General features: G+C 49.6%; 2 protein-coding genes across 5 annotated transcripts in view; one reads left to right on the plus strand and one right to left on the minus strand.

The window, feature by feature from the left end:
• Nucleotides 1–2677, plus strand: part of GPBP1L1 (GC-rich promoter binding protein 1 like 1) — a 30476-nt gene extending 27799 nt beyond the window's left edge. Inside the window, exons 10-12 of the mRNA XM_065739667.1 lie at nt 444–568; nt 1441–1543; nt 1755–2677. Of these exons, the coding sequence (XP_065595739.1) occupies nt 444–568; nt 1441–1543; nt 1755–1901 (375 nt within the window). The 3' untranslated portion in view covers nt 1902–2677. The remainder of the gene's footprint in view (nt 1–443; nt 569–1440; nt 1544–1754) is intronic.
• A 235-nt stretch (nt 2678–2912) lies between these two features.
• On the minus strand, nt 2913–16631 carry NASP (nuclear autoantigenic sperm protein). Of its 4 annotated transcripts, XM_065739560.1 has the most exons (15): nt 16496–16631; nt 15919–15969; nt 15714–15824; nt 15200–15280; nt 14586–14683; nt 13043–13903; nt 11144–11226; nt 10378–10454; nt 10188–10261; nt 9460–9648; nt 9066–9232; nt 7595–7648; nt 7429–7500; nt 6387–6518; nt 5728–5895 (listed from the first exon to the last, which is right to left on the minus strand). In XM_065739560.1, the coding sequence occupies exons 1-15, from the start codon at nt 16549–16551 to the stop codon at nt 5842–5844; spliced, it is 2160 nt and encodes a 719-aa protein (XP_065595632.1). In that variant the 5' UTR covers nt 16552–16631; the 3' UTR covers nt 5728–5841. The 4 variants fall into 4 exon arrangements, with proteins under 4 accessions (XP_065595653.1, XP_065595632.1, XP_065595643.1 ...); XM_065739581.1 differs by lacking the exons at nt 5728–5895; nt 6387–6518 and adding an exon at nt 2913–3131; XM_065739571.1 differs by lacking the exon at nt 15919–15969.
• Between the last annotated feature and the right edge of the window lie 874 nt (nt 16632–17505).

Genomic DNA, 17505 nt, shown 5'->3' on the forward strand with positions numbered 1-17505 from the left:
TACTGTCTTTGATTTCAGACTTCTTGTCAAACTACATTCACAGGGAAGTTGAATTCAGTGCTTGTAAAAATGTATAGAGTAGCGGCTTAAGCCTCAGGCTTGGACCAGAATCCTAAATGTGCAAGCCTGTGGCTCAATCTGTATGTAAATGGCATCCTTAAGAGCGTGGTTTGCATGGTTTTCTGACTCTGTGGAGGCACTGATGATGGCATTGGAATGCCAGCACTTAACTCCTTTGACATGAAAGTGCCTCCACCAGAGTGTCACCCATATGATGCTGTCTTGTCGCAGCTAGGTGGAAGTTGCTTTCAGATCATTGTCAGACTGGGCTCTGTTGAAAGCCCTGACTCAGAAGGCTTTAGTTTGCTCCCAGGAACAGAAGCTTGAACTTGGAACTGTGATATTATTGTGTTCTTTGCACACTTGCTTTTATTTTTCTTTAGATGGATAGCAACAGCACACCAGAACCAAAGGAAAACTGGGAAGAGAATTGCCATCAAAATGGCCTTTCTCTTCCTTTGCCAGAGGAGGGGGAAAACCTCTCTCATTCATTGGAAGCAGAACACAGGTAAGGAAATACCCAAATAAGGTGTCTGGAGTAAAAGAGGGCGAGTCCTTGGACTGTGCAAGAAGGAAACTGTTTCAGAGAACTTTCTGGGAAGTACACAAAGCTGAACTGGAGGTGTGGGTTCCATTTCTATTTGTTGGAGTGGGTGGTGGATTCTTCAAGTAAGAACAAACACTGATGACAGCTGAGCCAAGACTTTGCCAAGGTCTGTAATTAAATTCCTGCACTGCCCTAGTGCCATATTCTTTGTGTTAATGCTGCCTAGATATTTACCTGCCCACATGGTGAGGCAACATAAACCTAGTGCAGTTCTGACTCGTTTATAGGTAGGTATCCTAAAGGTAATATCTGGGTTATGACAATATTTGCACATTCACACGTGCTGGTTTCTCTGTGTCTGCACTTAGAACACTCTTGTGCTGCTTTAAATTCTGTGAAGGTAGAGAAGAATTAAGAAAATTCTTACTGTGTATCTCAGTTTGTATCTTACTTCCAGTGAGTAAATGGCCTGTGAGTGTCTGCTGTAAGCAGATAGTAACTTTTAGAAGATCCTGAGCTGAGGTGCTGGTTTGTCTCCCATCCTCCTTCAGTGTCCTTGGGTAGAATTTCAAATCTCTGTTTTTTTGCCTTCTGCCAGACTAGTTATTTACCCACTGTGTGGAAGTGCTGATGATTAAATATTTGTAGAAGACATCAAGTAAGAAAAATATTGGGTAAACACTAAACATTAAGTGGGCTGTAATACAGAAGATTCCCTGGTGAATTCCAACTAATTTAATACAAAACAAAGCCTTGTGCTTCATGGACAGACTGTTCTCTCCTTTGCCTTTGTTCTGTTGCTTTAATTCCTGTGCCCTTTTTTCATGCATCAGGTTATTGAAAGAAATGGGATGGCAGGAGTATCCTGAAAATGATGAGAATTACCTTCCCCTCACAGAGGATGAGCTCAAAGAGTTCCAAATTAAATCAGAGCAGGTATGTTCAGGACTCTTGCCGTTGTATTCTGTAGCGTAGCGTCCTAGAAGACTGAGTGCTGGAATGAGACTGGACTGCAGTTGATGACCCTGTGTTACCCATGCAGAGCACACGTATATAGCAGTGAACAGAGAAGTGGTGTCTGCAGGTGGTTAGTGGCAGTTGCTCTCTGTACTCGTGCTTACTTTGCAACTTGCTTTCATTCCCACAGCGAAGAAGAAACGGATTTGGGAAGAATGGATTTCTTCAGGGCCGCAGCTCCAGCCTGTTGTTCCACTGGAGAAGCACTTTTAAGACAAAGATTGAGGACTCGGAAACAGAAACTAGTAGCAGTGAGACTTCGGATGACGATGCCTGAGAGCGGGCACGAGAAAATTAAAATAAATAAAACCAACCCAATAAACTCAGTTCATAGTTCAACACGTGTTTGGGGTTGTATAAACTAAACAGAGTTTATTCTGTCTCCAGTCTGTTCAGTTTTTTTCTTCTGTTGATACTTCATGCACAAGGGAAATAATTGTATCCCAAAGAAGAGAGAAATTGGCTTCTTTAGCTTTTTCTTTTGGTTTTGCCCTAATGCTTAATAGAAGTTTGTGCAGCTAGCAAATTTTGACAGAAATCCCTTGTGGGGCAGTGCACAAGTTCAGTCTGGTAAGCAGGAGACAAGTGGCTGACTGATCTTTGCAACAACAAGCTTCTAACAGTGCCGCCCATCACACGGTGTGTGCGGTACCGATGTGCTAAAACAATCATTGTCAATGACAAAATGGCTATTGAAGTTCTAATTATGTTAAATTAATGCTAATAACATGAATTTTTTATTTTATTTTATTTTTTTTTGGCGGCTCGGGGAGCTTCATCACTTAACCAGGCGTTTGTGGTTTTCTTTTTTTTTTTTTTTTTGGGTACAGCTGTAAAATATTTGGATATAGGAATTGTTTGTGTTCTTCTTCTTGCAGCCTTGATATTCAGGGTGGATTGTAAAATATAAATTTTTTGTGAGATTTCAAAGATTAAGATTATTTTGATAACATTATTTACAGATTTAAAAAAGTGACTATCACATTGAGTCTGTATGAGGGGGAAAAACTACTGCATCAAAAATAACTAACTTGGAATAAATATTTTGCATCAGTTTGCCAATTCTAATTGTCTTTCTTATGTAAGAAAAGCTTTCCTCGAAAGGGATGTGCAACTCTGGGGTGTGAATAGTGCTGGGGATAAAGAGCTGCTTCTCCCACTGTGTTTTTTCCACTTGGCAAACATTGCTGTGGTGCTGGGACTGCAGAAGCTGAACTCTTCCTTTACGAAGGGAGAGGGAGAGAACAGTGGTGAGAAGGCAGCCCACATTTGTTGGTTTTTCTTCTGTTTTGTTGGGTTGGTTTTTTTTTGTTTTTTTTTTTTAAGGAATTAAAGAAAATAATTTGACTCATCTTCCACTCAAGCAGTTGGCTTTTTTTTTTCTGCTTCATACGAAATAGTGGAGCTCGGCCGGTCGCCGTCACTGCCTGTTCCTGGTGCAATGCTGCTGTCTGTGTTCACAACGTGGCAAGGGAATGTCTGAATCCAAAGCTGTTTTCATTGAAACCTTTTTTAAGAAAAAAAAAATCATGAAAACATTTCTATTAGATTAAAAAGGATTTTACAAACAACTCAGGTGTGGCCTAAGCTATTTCAGTGTCCCCGGGGACGGGCCGCGCAGGTGAAGCGGCGGGGCGGGGCGGGGCGGGGCTCCGGCACCCGTGGCAACGGCGGCCTCGATGCGGAGCGTCCCGAGCGGGTCGGCGCGGGCGGCCGTGAGGAGGAGGGGCGGCCGCGGAGCAGAGCGGGTGTTTTGCGAGAGCCCGATGGCGGCTGCCGGAGCCTTCGCCTGCCCCCGCTGCCGTATGGCTTTCGGCTCCCGGGCGCTGCTCCGGGAGCACCGCCGGCGACTCTGCCTCGGGACCCCGGCGGGCGGGGAGGAGCCGGGGAGGGCGGGGCAGCGGCGGGACACCGCGGTAGTGTGGGGCCGGGGCCGTGTTCGCAGCTCCTCAGGGAGCACCCGCGCTGCTCGTTTGTGGCTGCGCGGTTTCCCGCCCTCCCATCCCGCCCCGTTTGCCTTTTCAAGGTCGGGATGTCCCAGCAAGAGGATCGCCCCGAGCGACGCCATCTGCTCCTGCTCTCCGGGCTCCTTCGGCCCGATCCGGGCCGTGGGGGTCCGGGACGAGCCCGCGGGGCCCCTCTGGGCGATGTCCTCACGCCCCGCGAACGGGCGCTGCTCCGCGGCCCCGCTCCCGGCCGGGCAATGCAGCGGGTGAGACCGCCCCGCGGGGTACTGCGGGGTCACCCCCGGCCCCGTGGGCTCGGCCCCCGCTGCCACGGCCAACCCTGTGCCCTAGGGAGAGCCTGACCCACCGCGGGGGGACCCACGGGAGCCGGAGCTGCTGGAGGTTCATCGGCGCCGCGTGGCTGAAATCCGGGCCAGGACCCGGCAGCTGGAGCAGCACAGAGAGCGTAAGGCAGCGGCGCGGGGTGCGGGGCGATGGCTGTGCTTCTGGAGCGAGCCAGCTGCGCGTCCCTCAGAGCTGTGCCGGCGCCTGGCGTTGCTGTGCAGCGAGCGTCCGTCACCAGAGCTGAGCCGGGCCGCGGCGGTGCTGCCAGACACGGCTGGACGACACCAGCACCAAAGGTGAGCCGCGCCGGATGCCGCCCAGAAGGGGACGCTTTGCCCTCGGGCCCCAGTTTGCCCATATCCTCCCTAGGGATGCCCTCCACCTCGATGCCCTCGTGCCGCCCACCGGGCCGCTGGCAGCTGAGGCCAGGTGAGGGCTGAGCGAGTGTGCACGGGTGCCCAGCAGAGCCCCTGGCACCGGGGCTCATGCCAGTGCCGTGGCAGGGCACTGCGGCTCTCCTACCTGCGCGCCGGTGGCCGTGACGCCGCCACCCTGGCACAGCTGCTTGACCTCCAGCTGGAGGCCGAGGCGCTGGAGAGAAGGGCAGTGCAGAGGATGAGCAAGCACGGGCACAGAGCCCATGGACCCGACCCCACCGCTGCTGAGCAGGGAGGGGGCCTCAGTGCGGCGCTGATGGCTGTGAAGCTGGAGAACCAGCGGCTTGAGGATGAGCTGCTGGCACTGAAGGTCCGGAGGGAGATGCGAGCTGATAGCAGTAGGTAACTGGGAAATGAGGCAGTGCCCGTTTGTCTGAGGTGGCAGCCGAGTGTGCCCGAGCTGCTGTTCCGTAGGCTCGCTGGCAGCCCGGCAGCATGCAGAGTTGGCTCAACTGCAAGCAAAGGTGGACACACTGCTGCAGGCAGACGGGATGGGGCCGCGCCTGCCCCCTGCCGTCCTCCCACCCCCCGTGGCCCCTCCGCTCCCCCCTGCCTTAGCTCCGACAGTAAGTCTGCTCCTAGGGGTGCAGGGGTACCTCAGATTGGGAGGGGCTTTCCAGCGCACTGCTCCGGTACTTGCCTCCGGTCTGCAGCAGGACACCTCCACCTCGGGAGTGCCAACTGCAGGAGCAGTTTGCTCCGTGCTCCCAGCACCATGGTCTGCTCCCATTCAAGCTGCCTTTCTCATTCCTCAGGAGCCACTGAGGCCAACCGTGAGGACAGGCAGCCCCACAGCCCCCAGACACCCACTTGCACCTTCTAGCTTCCCCGGTATCCCCTTTGCAGCCCTGTACGATCCTCCTCCTGCTCAGGAGGCACCAGCACAGCACAAACACTCCCAGAGGTGAGGGCAGGATGAGCTCCCATGGCCGAGCCAGCACTGGCGCTGCTCACCCCGACTTCTGCTCGTGGGCTCGGGCAGTTTGGGTAGCTAAAGCACAGAGGGGCATCACCACATTCTTTTTCCTCCTTTCCCTACTGCTCATATCATTAGACACCTCCCAGGGTACATTTAGAAGCATCACAGGAGGCATTAAGAGCTCCATCCAAGAAACAGCAAAAGGCACGGCAAGACTTCCTCTGTCATCCTGGGGCCCACGTGGCAGGTAATAAATGGCTTCTAAGCTCATTTTTCACCTCCTGGCCTTTTTCTGTCTATGGACTATGCACTGTTTGCAAACACATCCACCACAACAGTGCTCTAACTGCTTCCCTGAAGCCAGCATTGACACAGAACTAGCACAACCTACAGCCCGAGAGCAGGGAGGAAGAGAGGAAGGAGCTCCTGATGGAAGCAGGGGCAGAACAAGGAATGTTTGCTTACAATCTTTATTGAAGTCATACAAAAAGTTGCCAAAAAGTGAAAAAATACACTATATACAAAACCATTTTCCTTTGAAGGAGAGGAGTGTCCAAAGCTAAAGAATTATCATACTGTGCTTTCAACTGCGGCCCCTGGTTCTGCTTGTGGCCTTTTCTCTGTCTAAAAGAAAAGAGAAGTATTTGATTTTTAAAAATCAAACACTGCATTACAGCACCAACTCATGCAGCAGCTGAAGTTTCTGTAATTTCAAGACATAACCATGCATGCTTTGCTCGTCTTCAGAGCCCAGAACTACTCTGGAACAGTAACAATTGCAGCCTGAGTTAGAAATTTTAAAACCCTTAAGCATTTTGCTACAGAAATGCTCTGGAGAAGGGCTTCGTGCTGCTGTTCAGCCCAACTCAAACATGCAGAGCCCCAGCACGTGTTTCTGTCCCACCCTCTGGCTGCAGGAAGCCACAGCTGGCACAGTCCCAGTGTCAGACACCTCAGTACAACATGCATCCTGTCAGCTTGGGAGCATCCCCCATCTCATGGGAAGCCTGTGAAGACCAACAGGCAATGAAGGCAGCATATCAACGCGCAACACCACGCCTGAACAGATGAGGAAGGAAGAAAAATATATGCACAGTCCTGACTCAACTGCCCACCTCCTCTTCCATTTTTTCTGCAACCTCATTTCCACTGGGGGCAGCATCCCCACCGCCACCATTGACAGCCGGCTCTGGTTTAGATTTCTTAGCTTCATTGTCTCCCTGGTGGGCCTCCTCCTCAGGTTTCCTCTGAAGACAAAATTGTTTAGTCCTCACCATGTACAAATTTAAGTTCAAGTATTTTTAGAAAGTTAGCATCTAGATGTCACTGTACATTACTTATTTAAGCTCTACTTGCCACATTCAAGAACTTAAGAGTTAGGATTTAACCAGAGCCCTGAAGCACAAACAGTCAAAGTATAACCAGAAAGATTATGCAAGTGCCAGCTGCTGCAGTTCTGAATGAGCCTTGCAGTTTGGCAGGGGAATGAGCTGCTGCTGAGCTAGGTAGCAGCTGAGTGAATGGATGGTTCAATCACCTGTGCAAAGCAGATCAAAGCTGCTCCTGGCAAATGAGAACTCAAAGCAGCAAGCACAACACAGGGCAGGCTGTGGCACAGCAGTACCCAGTACAAAAACTCTGATCCTATACAGGGTAATTAATATAAACATTTCTGGAAAACAAATCTATACCTTTAAAGCAACCTAGTACTCAATATATCCTGTTCTCTGAGTAAGGAACAGTTTAACATGGCTATACACACTAGGGCTGGCCCTGCTACTTTTCAAGTCCAATTCTCCATTTCCACTTGGAAAAAAGGGAACCCAACTCAGCCTGGTTGTTTTTCATTTTTGAGTGTCCATAGGCTGCCCTGCTCTTCCCAGACTCAGCAGAGCAGGGTACTTGCTCAGGGAACATCTCCAGAAGCTGAACAATTCAGCCCTGCAGTTACACCAGCGTGGGTCAGGCACGGTGCTGAACCATCAACATCTGGAGGCTGGATGGTTCCCAGACTGATTACCTCCCAGTGGAAAGGAGTTTTACACACTATTTGTTATCACTCTTAAGCATTCTTCCACGCATCACAGAAAAAGCTCCAAGTCAAGAAATCCAACAATACAGTGGTACTCTGACAAACTGCTCTGCTACTGGACTCACCTTTTTCCTGACCAGGTGAGAGATGTCTGTAACACACTGAGATGCTCCATCAGCTGCTTTTCTTACTGGAATCTATTAAGAAGCACACTGACATGTCAGTAACAGCAAGCCATAATCATCCCTAAAGCACATGTGAATTCTCAACTACTTCCTCTGCTCAACTTACTGTAGAAACAGAGCTGCTGTCTTCACTTTGTGCAAAGCCAGATGTGGTTCCAACCTAGAAAAGCAGAACAAATACACCATCACCCATGGCCAATATGCAGTTCAGGGAGTAGCAGATTATCCAACTGCGTCACACTGCATTCTGCTTCTGCACTTACTTACAGGAAGGGGGGGGAAGCTCACATTGTGATGTGACACTCAGTTGATTCTCACATTTGACTTAAGTATCATTTCTAGTCTTGACATATGTATTGCTTAGAAGCTTAACAAATTCAAGTTTAGGTTCATAAGTTCATAAGTTCATAAGGTTGGAAAGGACCTATAAGATCATCTAGTCCAACCATCCTCCTATCACTATCTCTACCCAACTACTAAATTAAGTCCTTTAGCACCTCATCTAAACGCTTCTTGAACAGCGCTAGGGATGGTGCCTCAACCACCTCCCTAGGCAGGCCATTCCAGTGCCTGACCACTCTTTCAGAAAAGAAATGCTTCCTCAGGTCTAATCTAAATCTTCCCCGGCGCAACTTGTGGCCATTCCCTCTCGTCCTGTCATTACTTATCAGGGAGAAGAGACCTACCCCCTCCTCACCACAACCCCCCTTCAGGAAGTGGTAGAGTGCAATAAGGTCTCCTCTGAGCCTCCTCTTCTCCAGACTGAACAATCCCAGCTCCCTCAGCCGCTCCTCATAAGACTTGTGCTCCAGGCCCCTCACCAGTTTTGTTGCCCTTCTCTGAACACGCTCCAGGGCCTCAATGTCCTTCTTGTAGTGAGGGGCCCAAAACTGAACACAGTACTCGAGGTGCGGCCGTACCAGAGCTGAGTACAGGGGGATGATCACCTCCCTGCTCCTGCTGGCTACACTATTTCTAATACAGGCCAGGATGCTGTTGGCCTTCTTGGCCACCTGGGCACACTGCCGGCTCATGTTGAGCCGAGCATCAACCAACACCCCCAGGTCCTTTTCCTCTTTACATTCTTCAAGCCATTCTGCCCCAAGCCTATAGCATTGCATGGGGTTATTGTGGCCAAAGTGCAGGACCCGGCACTTGGTCTTATTGAACCTCATCCCATTTAGCTCAGCCCAGCTGTTCAGCCTATCCAAATCCCTCTGAAGGGCCTCCCTACCCTCAGGCAGTTTGACACATCCTCCCAGCTTTGTGTCATCTGCAAACTTACTGAGCATACACTCAATTCCCTCGTCTAGGTCATCAATAAAGATATTAAACAAGATGGGCCCCAAAACTGACCCTTGGGGGACACCACTCGTTACAGGACGCCAGCTGGACTTAACTCCATTAACCACTAACTTGGAACAATTAATTTCAGTAATATTTGCTATTATCTTATCTTGAGATTTTAACTCCATTAGCTCACTTTTTTCTCTGTATTGAGCCTCTCCCATTACTGGTTTACTTCAAGCCTCGCTAGAAGAATGTTTGGTTGAACAGAGAACACAGGATGCACTAACCAAGGTTGCTTTCAATGCCAGCTCAGCTACCCTTGCACTCTTCTGAGACTCCTTTGAATCCTCTATCTTCTCTTTGATTTCAGGGAGAAGTCCCTTCAGTTCTTCAATCTCCTTCTCATCTTCAGGGGACCCACTTTCTGCCTTCTTTATTCGTTCAGTAAGCATTGCTAGAATGACAAAGTTGTTATGGCAAAAATAAAGCCTCAAGGCAAAGTAGCTGTCTCATTAGGAATACCACAGAGGCAAGTACCCACCAACAGATGCTGTTTTGACAGTTAGCATAGCCTGTTAGCAAGCATTTGCATAACAAACTGGTTTTAGGGCAATTTAACAAAGTTACTTTTGATCCACGAAAGCCCTTTAGTTAACCAGGCAATTCTAGAGATCCACTTACCCATTCTCTTGTCAATGACTTCCACGGATTTACCAAACTGCAGAACTGCCTCATCAAACTGGCTGTTGTAGTGGTATGCCAGTGCCAGCTGGTAGTGGCTCTCAGCCAGCAGGCGGTCGTGAGCTTCCAGGTACTTCTGCTGCAGGGCCAGGCAGGCCTGAAACTCCTCTATAGCTTGCACGTAGTTCTCTATAGAAGGAAGGCATAAACTCATTACAAAGTAGATCTTATACATTTTACTCCTTCCATAGCCTGGGAACAGAAGTATTATTGAATACAGGTTGAGCTCAGTAACAGGATGCTTAGTCATCGAGTGACAGCACTCACAGTCCAGCACTGTCCCATGTCCACTTCTCCAAGTCTTCTCAAGAGGGCTTTGTGTATTTACAACACAGTAACAGGCTTTCCCAATTTCTGACATTAGCCAAGTATCTATGAAATAACTCTGAGATCTGCTTTAACCTCATAGCACACCAGGTCTAACACAAACCTTTCCTTTTCCTGCTCCAGGGAAGTATGGTACAGCCTCTTTAAGGAACTTCCTTGGCTCCTCCATTAAGAAGTTTCCCCTATGGCTGTGTTGTAATAATTAGACAAAGTTTGGTTGTTTTGATTTTTAACCCCTCCACAATCTTCCCAGCCTTAAGTCACCTCTCCTCATTTTAAAGTATGAAATAAAACATGACAATATTCAACTCAGCACTTTATACACAATTATCACTACTTACCAGATTCAATGCTGACTTCTCCCAGCTTTAGATGAGCCTGAGCTGCGTGAAGCTGAGCTTCTTTTGTTTCCTGCCTAAATCAAGGGGGAAAAAAAGCTGTTTTAAAGTCTTCAGAATATGCAGCATTATGCCTACACCACCTCAACTCAACTTCTCCAGCAAACATCCAAATTACAGCCTCAGATTTTACCTCTTATAGATTACTTTGGCCAACTCCAGCACATCCCAGGCTAGCTCAAGATTTCCAACTTCTTCCTCCTCACTTTCCTGTGAAGACCAGAAATGCATACAATATTAAGCCATTTGGATACACATCACATCAAACAACATTATGCTTTTAAGCAGTGTTCTCAAAGAACACATTTTAATCGAGATGAACCCTTTACTGCTAAAAAGAAAACCATGTGTAAGAGTTAATTATATCAACTGAGGCTTTGATAGTTGATACGGCCTCCTCTCTCCTCCTGCACCCAGAAATCACAGGATACTAAGCAGCAATATTATCCTAAAAATGAGTTATCCAGTGTGAACTGCTACATCAAGGTAATTCCTCAGATTTAAGCAGCACTACACCTGCTACTGGATTCTCCCTCTTTATCACCACTTATGGACTGGGTGCACACAAACTACGTCACCAGACAGCAAGAACTGTTTGTTACAGGTAACTTCTGGGACAAGGCAGGCCTCCCCTCCACCAGGCTGCCTCACTGATGCACAGACCACAAGCATTTGTTTCAGTGCAGCTAAATAAACACCAGTTCACAGCCGAGGTCAAACGGCCCTACAAGGCACTGATGCCCCTCCCTTAGGTAACACACTGGTTTCACCACACAGAACTAATTTCCTACACAGGACTAAACACAATACAAGTGAGCTTTCATAAACGAAGATACTAACGTGACATTTAGACAGGCATTGCATTCAAGACCACCAACATCAGAGCTCAGCAGCCTCACCTTGTCTTCTACTGCCAATTCATTCTCCTTATCATCCTCAGCTTTATCATTTTCTTTATCTTCCTCTTCAGATTCTTCTGTTTCTAGGAGGAAAGCAGATGAATGAGAACACTTGCTGTTCCTGTGCTGCTTCACAAGGAGCCAGGCAGAATATTTTATCTGGCCCTTATCCTTCCAGTGAGAGGGTTAGAAGTGTGATGTAAGAAGAGCACAGGTAAAATTATTCTCAGCAGCAGCCATCTTGCTGAAAACGTTGGGCACTGTAAACTAAGGTAGTTCCAGGCAACCTCAGTTTAAAATTTAACTTCACAATGTCAGCATGGAAACTTACCTATAATTGTTTCTCACTAACACACTGTGAACTCCCTCTGAGACCATGGTATCCTGAGCAGCCCTGGAGGTGCTGGTCAGTTGCTGGGACTTCATGCTACAGATAACAAACATTTTCAGCAAGATAACTGCCCAGCTGTGTACAGATAACACTGTTTCTGAACTCACGTTTCCTCACTTCAGACATTGAAGCAGCAACATTACTAATGAACCTGCTACTGTGCAGTGCTATTTGACTTACAATATTGGGTAAGAGTTTTGCGTGATCTGCTCTACCAGAAGATTTTTTGGTATGGTGAGCAGCTAAGGAATCTAATTCCCTTAAGAATTAAGTGTGCTTTCAAGTCAACCCATTCTCTAGATCACGACCACTAATTCTGGAATAACAGGAGCTTGTTATGGAGACTAGAGAACCTGCTCAGTCCAACTGCCAAGGAGCACACACCAGCAATAGAGAGGGTCAAAATATTTAAGTATGTGGACAAGATCAAATGCAAAACAGAACAGATGCTGGCAAGTTAAACTTGATTTTAAGTAGAAGTGCCTGGAATGAGAATGCCCCAGACCAGGGATGTTCAAGGGCGTCCTCATGCCAACTAGAGTTAGAGCAAAAGGAAGCAGTGTGTACATAAGCAGTCCTTCACAGGATGAAGAACTGTTCTTAGTTTATGCTCAGTCACACTGTGGTCAGAAAGACACTTTCCTAGGCAGCTGCTTCACTACTGAGCTCACTGTGCTGGGCAGTACTAGTCCTTCCAGCATCCAGAACTATTTGGTCTGAAGATTTGCCTCTCCTCAACAAGGCTCTTCCTGTGCAAAAGTCAAGTTTCCATTGATTAGCAGTCTATTGATTAAGTCATCCAACAGAAAGCCATGACCTACAAAGGCTGTGCACATACTACTTGAGCAAAGCACACAGGATTCACCAGGCAACTTTAATGTTGCATTGAAAACAGCCACAATGAAGCAGGGAAGCAGAATGGCAGAAAAAGCCAGGTAGCTGCAAAACTGTGCCACGTGGAACCAATAAGGTTCCAGGGAAAATCAGATGTAGGTTCACCAGCCAAATTCTTACTTTTGTTTACTGCTAGGAAGACCCGAGTAGAAAGTTACTCCCTGCCTCCTGGAAAGCAAATTTATCACTTTATTATATATTCAGTTCTTATTTTTCCTGTTCCACTGTTTTAAAGTATGGTTAAAACCTTAGGCAACTTGTGATTTGAGTTATCTGAAGGTTAGTGCAATAAACCCAGATGCATGCAAGTGAACATCCATTCAGTATTCTCCACCAGCCAAGCCTTTACTTACGCATTGCACAGGGCTGTAAGTTTGCTTTAAAGATTTGCTTTGCAGTTAGTTAAGCGTTAGTCTAAAGAAACTGAGACTATTCTCTACTTCTTGAAACTTTACTGAAACCAGTTACTCAGATATAAAATCCTTCCAGAGCCCCTTTACTACGCCTTTTCCTCATTTTAAGGCAAACAGAAAATTCTGAATGGAACATTTTACCCACTGTTAGCCAAATCCAGCAAGTCATCCACCCACAAGTACTTTCCTCCTCACTGTTACCTTCTCCCTCTTCCATGCGGTCATCTTTCTCTTCTTTTTCTACCTTAGCACCTTCACTCTCTTCCATCGGGTCATCCTTCTTTTCCTCTTTCTCTACCTTAGCAGCCACTTCAGTCTTTTCTCCTGTATCATTAACTGGATCTTCACCCACTGCAGATGCTGGTTCCTTTGAGGAATCCTTCTCTTTAGATTCATCTGGCTTCTGTTCTGGAGCAGACTCTGTTGACTCCTTCTCCTCCACCTTCTTTTCCTCTGCTTCTGCTGGTCCTTCTGCAGCTCCTTTCTGCTCTGCCATGACTGCTGCCTGCCCTTCTGCTGTCCCTTCTTGTGACATTGCCTTCTCCTCCACAGCCACCTCTGCCTGCCCTTCTATAGACTCTCCCTTTTCCACAGCTGTCTCAGTTTCTATTGCTTCTGTTGTCTGCTCTCCTGCCCCTCCCTTCTTTTCTGCAGGTGATTCTGCATCTTTCTCCTCTTCCACATCTGCCTTCGCCTCTTTGGCTGACACTTCTTTCATTCTGTTCTTCCCCTCAGTTGCCTCTGCTTCTTCATGCCTTGTGTTCTGCTCTTCTTCCACTGCCTTCTCTTCCACAGCTGCCTCTTCTGAATCCTTTTCCACAGCTGTCTGCTGGTCATGCTCTTCTGAAACTACTTTATCCACCGAAGCCTCTTTCTTCTCAGACCCTTCAAGCTTTACCTCTGCATCTGTAACAGTTTCTTCTGGCTTTTCTTCAGTAACATCTTCCATTTCAACATCCTCTCCTTTGATTTCCTTCTCAGTTAGCGCTGGAGCCTTCTTCACCTCGTCTTTCTCCCCCATGGCATTATATACCTGTTCTCTTAACTCCTCCCTTGCTTCTTCTACATGTTTGAGGAAGCATAAACATTTCTTGGAGTTTAGTGATAAAGACATTAACGGGCACTGATAATACCACCCTCCAACCCTCCAGCATGTTGGTTTGTCACCAGCTTAGATGGCATTCCATTCCTAAACGCTCCTTTTTGAGGACACAAGGAATTAGGATGCAACCAACGTAACCTGAACAGCAAACCCCTTCCCCAGACTGCATTATTGCAAGCAGCTGCTCAAGCAGTGTGCAGTTTGCACTAGTGATTTTAGTCACAGCTAAGCAAGAGATGCCAGTGTTTTAATAGTCTGGATTACAGGAATTCCTGCGTTATCTCCAGCTGCCCAGTACAAAGCAAGGATCGGTCTAGGGACTTTTTCAATACTGACCTGTCCTGCTACACACACTGTACTGCTACAAGGTTACAAAGCAGTTCAAGTTGACCCTGAAGCTTAAGAAAGCAAGCTTGAATGCAGCGCTTCAGAACACGGACATCTGGTGACCACTGACACGTGCTTAAGCAATAAGTTCATTGCAGGAGTTTTGTTCATCTTTAAGCAAGATAAGAACAAAAACCAGTCCATTCCAACTGCAAGAAGACTGAACACAGTGTTTCTGACTACCTAGGACACTGGTGTACTAACTTAAAACATTTAGACAAAAACATAGCTTGTACAGTTGACAGCTTTACATACCATCAACAGCCGAAAATGCAGAATCATCTTCAGCTTTTTCTCCTTCCTCTTCAACATGCACCCCTTCTAAGGCATTTCCCAATACACCATTTTCCATTCTAAAAGAAATAAGAGATCGTTATCACTTTGTTCCCTTAAGTGCATCGCTTAAGGGTGGAAGCTGCACCACCACAGCACATTCCACCCAACGTAACCCCGCCCACCAAGGGACAAAGCCCCACTGCCCCAGCCAGGCTCTGGGTGCCCAGCAGTTATGTGCTCCCCTGACACAACAGGTGCTTAAAACGAAGCTATTTACTAACGTTGCAGATGTCCATGCTTCTCTGAAGGAAAGCATCATTTGTCAACTGTTTCCTAGAAGAGCGCTGTTACTAAGAAACATTGCTTTAACAGCAGAGAACAAGCCACAGTAGTACACTGTCAGATCTCCAAGCAGTGTGGATGTGTTCTGCCAGAAGCATTGTTCCTAATACCATTTCTCGTGCTCAGTTACCAGGCTTTAAGCCAGTCACTTCAGGAAAGAGCATACAGTCACTGCTCAGCTACAAACTGCCTGGGGGAAGCACGCCCTGCATTCAAGGACAATCACTGCAAACAAACATCCATTAGCATACCTTGCCAACTCCAGGAGCGATTTTCCATAATAAAAAAAAGCTTCGGCACACTCATCTGCTGTCTCACCGTACTTTTTACCCCTACAAAAGTAACAAAGCATTATTTGCCTGTGCCGCTTTCAAAGGACTTGATACCTGAGCTTTGCAAACAAAAGATCCTGGACAGGAAGCAGTTTCACGGCTCAGCCAGCACTGCTAAGGAGGGATGAAAGTCTCCCCCGCTTACACAGTCGGCTCTCAGGAGCATTCCGCAATGATGACCCTCAGAAACTGAGCAAGTAACGCCTCCCCACTGCTCCCACGTTACCAGACCACATCAGAACCACGCGAGGAGTAACAAAACAAAATCCCTTTCCCCCCCTGGAGGGCTGCAGCGCTGCCTGCCAGCGCCACAAATCGGCACAGCCCCGCGGTGCTGCCCTGCTCTCCAGCTAACAGTGCTCACGTGGGCACCGTAAGCACAGCAGCATCGGCCGCACACACAGCGCTGCGGGTACAGCCCCGCGCTACTCACAGCAAGCTGGCGGCCTCCTGGAAGGCGTTCACGGCAGCCGGGATGTTGCCCATCACCAGGTGCTTCTGGCCCAGCCCCAGCAGCTTCTTGGACTCCGCGTCCACGTCCATGCTGCAAAAACCAACCGAAGCCGTGAGCACCGCGGTGATCGAGGCGCGGCGGGCGGGCGGGCACGCCGCCTGAGCGGCACAGCGCGGGGCCTCACCTGGCCGTTCTGTCCGCGGACGTGGAGGGGGCGGCCAGGTCCTCTTCCATCCTGAGCGGGCGGTGAGCGGATCGGGACGGGAGGGCCGGGCGTTGACGGGCGGCCCCGGCCCGGCCGCCCCTCGCAGACAATGGGCGCTTCCCGCCTTCCCGCCGCCCCGCCCCCACCGTTGGCGCCAAACCCCACGGCGGCTCCTGACGGGCTGAGGGCCCCGCGCCACGTGACCGCACCCTCCCTCCGCACTTCCCCCAGCCCACCCCGCCCGGGCGGCGTCGGCCGCCCCTAGAAAAGATGGCAGCAGCCGCGCAGCGGTCACGTGGTGGCTCCGCGCGAGCCGAGAGGGCCCGGCCGGCCCCGGCGAAACGGAGCGGAGCGACGCGCACCCCCAGCGCTGAGCAGGGCGGCGGGCCCGGCCGGCACCCCCAGCCCCGCGGCCCTCACCGGTGCTGGAGAGCCCGCCCCCCTGCCCGCCGCCGCCGTTCCTTCCTCCGCGGTCGCCCGCACGGAGTCAAAGCGGCCCCTTCCCCTCCGCCGCCCGCCCGCCTCACCGCGCCTAGGCCTCCCCGCGCGACCCTACCTATCCGGGCCGGCCGACGCGGGCTCAACGCAGTGCGCGGCGGCCGAAGATTGCATGGAAGCTAACGGGAGAGAGGGGCGGCGGCGAGGAGTGCGGACCCCTACCCCTCCGGCTGCCTATATACCCCCCAGGACACGCCCCGGCCCGCCTGGCGGCGCGCGCACGCCGTACGGAGACTACCGCTCCCAGCATGCCGCGCGCACGCGCTCTGAGGCGCTCTGAGCGCGCCCCCGCGCGGGGACCGCCGGGAACTGCAGTCCCAACTGCTCCGCGCTCCGACGGCGGGACCGATCCGGAACGGCCGCACCGTGCCCGCGTCCCGGCCCCGCTCAGCCTCGCGAAACGAGCCCCGGCCGCACGGCGGCACAGGGAGCGGCCCGGGTCGGCGCAGGCGCAAAGACGACGCACACACTGACGTGGAAGGGCTCCTCTGCTAGTTTATTTCTTCTTCTTGTCATCGTGACCTCGCAGAGCTCAGGCTGAGCACCTCTGGTAACGAGACGCAGGAGAACTTGGTGGGAAAGGTAGGATGGATTTGTATAAGATCGCTAAAACGTTACTGCAGCCGTTGTGAGAGCAAGGTCGGTTAACCAGGACCTACCCATGCAGCATGGAGACGCTTGCCCTGAAGGCCTGCTCCAGGGCACGCGTTTATTCTCCTCAAATCAACAGGCAAATTAACAGGGAGAAAAAGAGGAGAGAGTTTGAAGTCCCACAAGTATTAAACGAGCGTTCGGCAGGGCTGGCAGCTTGGCTTTTAACAAACGTTTTATGGACACGGTGCAACTGCAGCACGTTTCACTGTATTCCTTGTACAAAATATTAATGAACATATTAAAGCTGAGCAGTTGTGTAGTCTGAAAATGCTCTCCCTTTTTCTCCCTTCTCATGGTAATAAAGATTTCAGAACCGTTCAGCAGGCAGACAGCATGCCCAAAGTACTGCCCCTGCCTGATGATGGGGTTTGGAACTCAATTTAGACTCTCCCTCTCTTTATCTAAAGATCTAAG

This window comes from Cyrtonyx montezumae, unplaced genomic scaffold (genome assembly GCF_038088225.1).
Source record: "Cyrtonyx montezumae isolate F1298 unplaced genomic scaffold, pur_monq_1.0 scaffold_1, whole genome shotgun sequence".
Classification (NCBI taxonomy): domain Eukaryota; kingdom Metazoa; phylum Chordata; class Aves; order Galliformes; family Odontophoridae; genus Cyrtonyx; species Cyrtonyx montezumae.